Here is an 8,675-nt window from a genome sequence, read left to right on the forward strand (position 1 = left end):
AAAGGGGATTTCTAATGAGAAACATATGTCCCAGCTGCCTACAGAAAAATCCCCGAGAAATGTTTGAATAGATGAAAAAGTGCCTGCAAATCAAAAATATACGATTCAAAGAAAACGCTCCGTAGAAGCCATTAACCCCTTTATGCTTTTAGCCATAGAAGAAAGTGTTCGAAAGGTATTGACTCCACCAGAAGTTACACTTCGGACACCTATTCGAAATCTGTATCAGTGCCAACCAAAAATGAAATATCATTTATAACACTAGTCTCCCCATACTTGGGAAAGGTCCAGAGGAAAACCCATGGGTGCCAGTTGCCAATTTTGCCTTTATTTTAGCTGAAACATTGCTCAAACATGAAGACCTTGTGAAGATTACCCAAAATTTCAGGTATTCTACTAACATATGGTGCCTTACAAGAATCCTCAGAGTTTCTTTGACTCTGTACAGGCTTGGACTGGCCCACCGGAGAACAGTAGAATCCTCCGGTGGGCCCCCTCTAAAATGAGCAGTACTTGGCACATTATACTGGAATGTTTTTCGAAAAAGGCAGCATCTTATTTATTTAACAATCTACCCAGTTCATTGTTATATAGATTTGTGATTGGGGATAATGGCACATTTGCATGTACCTAAAAAGTTGGTTACTGGTGAGCCCTTGGAATCCGACGTCTATGTGTGGCCATGCAGGATGCCATGTTAGTTCCCTTTAGTTCTCAATTCATCGAGCTCCGTTTGATAAAAGTTTATATCTTTCAATTGTAATAAGTGTGTAGGTTCCATTACGACTAAGCGCATACTGACTGTGACTTTGTTCTTCTTCCCTAAATAAACTAACAGAAGAAATCTTCCGGAAGAATGTATTTTCCTTCCCAGTATGATGTCCTGCTTTGGTTTTCTGATGTTTTTTTCAGCAAGCACAAAGAATGTTGTGTCCGGCTCCTGCACCGTAATCTCCATACTCATTGTCTATTACCAAATGGAATTTTCAAATCACACTTTGTCCACACTGGCATCCTGTTTAAAGGGAAGCTACATCATTAATTATCTTCGACCAATCCAACAGTGGAAGTCGCCGCCAACAGATTGGACTGTACTGACGCAACAGAGGCACAAAACCCATACTTGCCAAAGTTAAAAGGGATCCTGATGGCTGATACATGCTGCCCAATCCACGGGCAGCATGGATCCAACATGATCCAATTTCGGCCATCTTTGAAAAACTTTGGCATTTCAGAGAAAATCATAGTTTATAAGCTGCTGCACTGGAGTAACAGGTCTTTACCTATATATGGCAGGAAGAGAACTGTCAGTCATCAGCAGCGGTCGAGGAGAAGCTCCCATGGACCCTCCTGTCCGACTAGTCTACCACTACCCACTGAGGACTAGTCTATTGGTCCACAGCGGTTTTACAGTAAATGTTCCTCTGAAATGCTGCGGCATTTCATAAAAGAAAATTTATGTCTGAAACCATGCAGCCAGCATCTGAAACATGTTGCCCTTGAATTCAGGCACAATTATCGAGAATGGTCACACCTAGGAAGACTTGCTTATGATAATTTTGCAGTCTAAACAGGATGCTGATCACCTGATGAACAAGCTAAATGCACATTCGTCAGGCGAAAAGATCTTTTGGGCTGCACATAAAAAAGAAAAATAATTCTCAGCAGCACATCATCCTGTGTAAACTGGACATGTGCTGCCGAGAACAGTGAAAGCCAATGCACACCGACTGAGTGATTTATCACTGAATGGTTAGTGCGCATCTGAAGCGGAGTCGTCCTGTATAAATAGTCTAGTAAATGATCGCTGATCAGGAAACAAGCAACTGATCGGTCCCTTAGCACTGGTAGCCGATCTATGTAAGTGGAGCTGTAGAGTTAGCCTCCAAAGCTCCCTGGATTTTCATGCGATGCCTCTCCAGTCTTTGTGTTTGGACGCTGGAGCTTTATCTGGCGATAGAGCGTTATTCACAAGAAACCTCTCGATGGCGCTGAGTTCCAGGAGGTTTAGTCGTACATCTTGCGAGACTTGTCAATTCTTCTCGTAGTTCCGAGCCTCCTTGACTTTTAGGAGACTTGGCGTGGACTCCTAAGCCTCTGCAAGAGAACTGATGCGGAAGGCATCTGCTGGATGAGTTTAACAAACTCAGAGTGGGAATACAATCTCAAAATTCTATGGTACCAATGAAGTCTAAAGCCTTCTTCTCGATCTCAAGCCATGGCGACTTGATGAATGAACGCTCTGTAGGAAGATCGATCTTGTGCAAGCCTAGATAGGTTCACCAGGGTCTTCTCCCTCGTTATCTTGATAGTATCAAGCCCTCAGGTTGCTGGTCTTCCTCTTCGCCTTGTGCCTTCTATTCTCCCGACCATGATGTCCTTCTCCAGTGATTGCTTTCTAAGTATGATGCGTCCAAAGTAGACAAGTCGTAGCTTGGTGATCCTTGCTTCTAGTGACATGTCTGGCTTGATTTGTTCCACAGTTTGATTTTGGCAAACCATAAGCTTGACTTCCACACCACTAAAAAGGCTCCTAACAGCCATCTTTTGGGAGAATAGGTTCTTAAACTCAAACTCCCGGAGCTCATACCATCACATAATACAGATACATAAAAGGCAAACCGTAGGCAGACATGTAAAACAGGATCTCTCCAAATCAACCAGTGCTAATTTAAATGTTGGCAATCTACAGTTTGTGCTAGCGCTGCGGTAGATGGAAATGTTATGTGAACAGTAGGAAATCACAAATAAAAGAGTAAAAAAAACCAAGGAACATATTTAGTAATGGACACTTACATTCATGAGGACAGAAGCCGTATTTGCCCTCTTTATCGAAGTTGTACGTGGTTGAACACCAGAGGAATCCATCACTCCGTCCGGCGTCTGTGCAGCTGTTGTATTCCTTGTCGTTGAAGAGGAAAGGAAATTTGCAGAACTCGCCATCGGCATTTCCATATTTAACTTTCACAACTGCGGGTGGAGAAGAACAACTGTTTAACAGCACGAGAACGCGGGAAACACATCGCAGTACACCAAAAACCCTGAAGTGGGTGCCCAAAGCTGAAGAGCTCTCTGAAGTAAGAGCTCCGAATGCCCGAATGCTGCATGTGGCGGTCTACTGATTGGAAGGTACCGCCGTCACTCGAGCCAAGGGGCGCTTACTGCAGACATCCAAGAGCATTAAAAGTCTTCAGGACCCCCATTAGAGACCATACTGCGCCATGCTAAAACTTCTCCATTACAGTGCTGCTAATAATAAGCCATACACAAAGGTCTAATCTGTGATCCACGTCTCCTACCTAGTAGAATGGCAGGGTGAAAAACCATGAAAAAACCCTTTAAAGAGAATTTTCCCACGGAATGTGAGAGCAGAATAATTTAGAGAAAGAGATCCTGATTCTAGCGATATGTCACTTTACTGGGCTGCTTGCTGTAGTTTTGTATAAATCAGCATTTTAATAGCAGGAGATTATCACTAGAGGACTACTTGGCTTGCTGTCAGGTAGTCTAACCAAGCCTCCACAGCTGATAGGTAACTTTTTGCCTATGCACTGTGCACTGTGTACACAGAAAGCGGCCAATCAATGGTGTGGGAGGGGTTATATAGGGCTCAGCATTCAGAGAACTGGTAGATCTCTAGCAGATAAAATCATTTTCAATCAAAATGACAGCGAGTAGCCCAGTAAGTGACTCATTGCTGAAATCCGAGTCTCTGCCCCTACATTATGCTGCTCTCAGATTAGGCGAAAAAAAAACATAGTGACATATTCCCTTTAAAGGGGTTGTCCTTATGGCCTAAAATGAAATAAAATACCAAAAATGTCGTATTGAACCGCTTCAGTCCTGACACTTCCTGGCTACCCTACTTCCTATTCCAGCAATGACATCCCGACATGGAAATATGACCATTGTAGTCAATCATTGACTTCAGAGGAGACAGAACTAGTGATCGTCTGAAGCAGTGACCTGCTACAGTCAGTGATTGGCTGCAGCGGTCAAAGTATATTAAGAAATTAAACAGAAGAGACCAAGTATTGACGTGATGTTAACAAGTAGGCATTGACTTTAGCGGTAACGGTAGTACGCCCTTTGATGTACTGACTTTAGGCAGATGAGAAATATGCACCCAAAGGTGCGCAAACACATTTGTGTTACCTTGTCCTTCTCCTAAAGTCCAAAGCTCATCATCATCAAAGTGAGAGTCGCCACCAATCCCTGACCCTGGGGCGAAAGCGTGAGCCAACAGGCCGTCTTTACCATCAAACGGATAGCCATCTCCATGCTCTGAAAAAAAAAAAAAGTTTAGTAATAATGAAATCTATAAGAAAGCACAAACCATCCAAGCAAGGAAGAAAAAGTCAAATACCCCAGCGGCCAAAATTGATCATGATATCGGCATCTCCGTCCATGAGTCTCGTGAACTTCAACGGGGTGACATTACTCCAGACTTGAAATGCCCGAGCAAACGCATCATCCACAGTTTCGGGGTCCAGATCTATGGTGTAACCCAAGATCCTAAAGAAAACTAATAAATGGTTAGCGGAAAGAATTTGTCATGATCCCAGCATTGACAACCAACTGACTACAAGGCTAGGATCTCCAGTGATCAGTTGTGATGAGTGTACGTGCTGGGATTTGGTGTTAACCGAGCATGCTCGGGTGATAACCGAGTGACTTTGGCTTTCTCGAAAAATATGTTCGAATCCCCGCGGCTGTTTGTGAGGCAATACCTGCATGTGTTGCGGCTATTGAACAGCAGTGAAACATGAAGCAGCAGGGACTCGAACATATTTTTCGAGCACGCCGAAGACACTCAGTTAGCACCCGAGCATGATCCGGTAACACCTTATCCAAGCAGGTTCGCTCATCACCAGTTGTGATCTGTGGGGAAACCTGGAAGTAAGTGTTCAGTTTTCCTGCAGCACCTCTGCAGGCGGTATTGAGCATTACACAGCATAAAAAAAATCAATGATTTCTCTGCATAATCCAGGACAGGTTGTCCAGACACTCTTTGTGAAAGGTCTCTCTGCCATAGTCAAGAAATAAAGATCCTGAACAAAAACCCCTTTATTGACTCCTAATTCCCTAAGGGAGTTTTCACCCCCCCCTCCTGTCAGTGACCCTATTTAAATCTTACATAGCGGGATGCTAGGACATGAATTCACCTGTATGTTATATCATTTTTTTCCCATTTGGGCTTCCTTGGGAAGAACTGGTAGTTGGCCACATCTGGGTTACCACATCTGGGCTTTTTCATAGTTTCAATGGTCTTTTGATCCATCTCTCCAGTCTCTGGAATACGGAAGAACTTCTGCATTTTCTTCAAAGTATCCTTTAGCACCATCAGGCACGAGTCTTTAGGGCAGCCATAATACTTCAGGAGGTATTGCTGTTAGGTAAATTTTATGTTAGTGTAACAACTAGCAAATAACATGATAGCATTTTACGCTCAGAACGGTTTTACAGTAGAAAATACATAGAATGGTAGAGTTGGAAGGAACCTCCTGGGCCATCTGGTCCAACCCCCTGCTCAAAGCAGGATTCGCTAAATCATCCCAGTCAGATGTCTGTCCAGCCTCTGTTTGAAGACTTCCATTGAAGGAGAACTCACCCCCTCTCGTGGCAGCCTGTTCCACTCATTGATCACTCTGTCAAAAAGTTTTTCCTAATATCTAACTTGTTTTCTAACAATATGAAAATTCTGCTCTGGTTGTGCGATAATGACCTACCAGGAGTCACTCGAGATTAGCGCGTGTCCTCCTGACAAGAGGGAAAGACCAACCCTAACAAAACATTCCCACAGTCTTTACAGGTTTCAAACCGTTACTTTTTTTTTTTCGTTTTTAAAACTTCTTAAAAGACAGTGCCTTTATTTATTATTTATTCATTTGTCCTCGTGGAGGGTGACATACCGGCTTTGGCATGTCAAAGACTTATTCGCGATTGCTGCTTCCATCAAGTGGCGCTATAGAGTTCAGGCACTCTTTGCATATTATTTATTCTAGAAACAGATGTTTTTAGAGTGATGGACATGGTGTCACTGTTTTGATTTTTTCCAGATATGTGGCGTAACTAAACGAAAAGGCTAACTCTGCAAAAGTCTGCGGGTGACACATGGTTTAATAATGTTGTTTCAACACTATACAAGGCATCACACACCTGGGTAGTGCTAGTCCTACCAAAAAAAAGAACAAAAGTAACTAACTTGGTTTTACATTTGTGATGCTTATCCTTGGTTAGAGAACCATGATTGTTGGTGTACTCTAAACTCTCGCACTTAGGTCTACATGTACAGTCCCAACTGTTTGTTTAAAGCAGTGCTACAATTTTTAGTGCACTATGAGTCTGATACATCAAGCTGGTTTTGCCAAAATTCTGACTTTAAACTTTTTGAAGTTCCGCAAGTTGAAGTTTTTCATGTTTATGCCACTCCCAGCCAAGTCCGACAACTTTTCGAAAAGTTGAATAAACTTGGGCACGGAGTGACATAACCAACTGCGTCCGATAAATTCATAATTTATGCAGAAGTGGCAAAAGTTACAACAGAAACGTACGTCAGCCCCTGCCTGGAATCACGTATCTGTCGGTGTCGCGTGACAGTAGAAAGATGTGCCAAAGTCTCCTCCTCAAAATAAATTTGGCACATCATCCTCTTGTGCTCCCTTCATTACGACCGGTGTACAAGACTCCATTTGCGATGTCCAGCCTTGGTTTGTACCAAAAACTAGATAATAGTCATCTCTGAATGTTGGCACCATCTTGGGTTTACAGGTTTGGTGCCAATTTTTGCTTCAAAGCAATATTAAAACTATTAACAAAGCTTTTATTTTTGGAAGACCCTTAGTTCATAGCCATATTACAATGGTTAGTGTGCTTTGTATTGTTAGTGCGCTTTGGTTTTACATACAGTACGTGATGGTCACTGTAATTCGGATTTACATGTCTGGTGCCCACTGTTGGTTTATAGCAATATTTTAGTATCCCCTTGGCTTTACATTTATTGTGGTAGTAGAATGTTAATCATTAGCATGCGCTGAATTTTTGGTACCATGTATGGTGCCCAAGTTTTACAATTTTTGGCACATTTGCGGTGTCCATCCTTCCTTCATAGCAGTAATTCTAATCAACAGTCAGCTTTGTATCTTCGTATCATCTTGGCTTTACATCTATAGTACTTACGGTGGCGTATAGCAATGTTTCACTATTTTGTGTGCTTTGAGTCCCCTCGGATTACATTTGTGGTGCCCAACCTTGGTTATAGAATTATAGCTGCTAGTGTGTTCTGATTTTTGGTACCATCTCATGTTTACATGTGTGGTGCCCACTTTTGGTTTATGTTATTACTACAACAGTTAGAATATTTCGAATTGAGAGTCCTCAGTAGTTGATACCTTCTAAATATTCTTTTATCTACTGGCTAACACGGTACAAAGATATATATCTTTCTTGTACAACAGTTAGTGAGCCTTGTACTGTATTTTGGTAACACCTTGGTTTACCATCCTTGGTTCATAGCCTGGTTTACCATCTTGGGATTACATATGTGGTGGCCACAAGCTTGAATTATAGTCATATCCCTTTCGTTTGTCAGTTGACTTCGTATTTTGGTAACACGTTGGGTTTACATACGTGAGATCGTTTTTTATTATTCTAAAAGGACATAAGTCTTACAGCATTTTGATCTGATGGGAATAACGCGACCATCCTTGAGTAAGCTGCGGCCGACATTGCCCTACTTTTGCAGTCTCCGTTCATTGATAGCCTCTTTTATGCCGTGAGACAATTGGGCTTCTTTTTTACTCCTTTTATCCAATTATTGTAACGTCGATGGTCCTTACATGTAGCTAGACCTTCTTTATAGGAAGAAAACAAGTTTCTTCAAGTCTGGATGTCCAATCTAATAAGTAGAAATTATTATTTTTTTTTTTAGGAGTGACGCTCATACACAAACCGAGAAAGAAAAAGAAGCCATTGACATGAGGCTACTTACTGTGACCATGTCTTTGTCCGTCTTGGGCGAGTTGTCTCCTGGAAACTTTATGATGGGAGATGGAGCAGCTGAACTCTGATCAAACTGAACAAAGAACTGGTAATAAAAGGAGCACAGCTGAAGTATGTAAAGGGTCTTCATGTTTGCTGGGCACTGCCACGTCTGTAGTTATCTGAGGAGCTTCTACCCCAAGCTCTGGGCACGGGAGAGGTAACGAATCCCCGTGTGTATGGCTTCTGAGGTTTCTGGTTGGGCTACGTTCCTTTGTATGTGAAGGATCCAGATGTACTGAGCATTCTGTAGAGGAAACGGGAGAGGAGGAGGGAGGCCAGATGTGGTGGGTAGGATGTCCTTTTTTAACCCCCACAGCACCAGTTTTCTGCTGGACTGAAAGATCCTCTTTGTAGTTGAATCCCACAACCAAAATATATGACAAATCCTTTGACAGAGAAATCAACAACATGCAGGCTAAAATATAGGGAGGGCAACAACTGTGTTGGTGCCTCCTAAAGCCAGTACCCTTCAGACCTTTCCAGCAGCAAGACATAGAACAAGCATGTGGGAGATGTATACAACTTTATTTTCCTGGCGTCATTGCTTACGAGAAATTATACAGTTACCCAAGCATGCATGTTTATTGCCATAGGTAGAGAAAAAAATCCAAAACATCCTGTCTTCCTTACCA

At 42.4% G+C, this 8,675-nt stretch overlaps 1 protein-coding gene across 1 annotated transcript in view; it reads right to left on the reverse strand.

Annotated features, from left to right (window-relative positions):
* MMP2 (matrix metallopeptidase 2) overlaps positions 1 to 8,285 on the reverse strand; it is a 69,950-nt gene extending 61,665 nt beyond the window's left edge. The window contains exons 1-5 of the mRNA XM_073581704.1: positions 7,991 to 8,285; positions 5,166 to 5,389; positions 4,367 to 4,515; positions 4,156 to 4,284; positions 2,797 to 2,970 (exon numbers count right to left, since the gene is read on the reverse strand). Coding sequence (XP_073437805.1) covers positions 2,797 to 2,970; positions 4,156 to 4,284; positions 4,367 to 4,515; positions 5,166 to 5,389; positions 7,991 to 8,131 — 817 coding nt within the window. The 5' untranslated portion in view covers positions 8,132 to 8,285. The remainder of the gene's footprint in view (positions 1 to 2,796; positions 2,971 to 4,155; positions 4,285 to 4,366; positions 4,516 to 5,165; positions 5,390 to 7,990) is intronic.
* Between the last annotated feature and the right edge of the window lie 390 nt (positions 8,286 to 8,675).

Source organism: Dendrobates tinctorius, unplaced genomic scaffold, assembly GCF_039654945.1.
Source record: "Dendrobates tinctorius isolate UK_male_01 unplaced genomic scaffold, ASM3965494v1 ptg000009l, whole genome shotgun sequence".
Classification (NCBI taxonomy): Eukaryota; Metazoa; Chordata; class Amphibia; order Anura; family Dendrobatidae; genus Dendrobates; species Dendrobates tinctorius.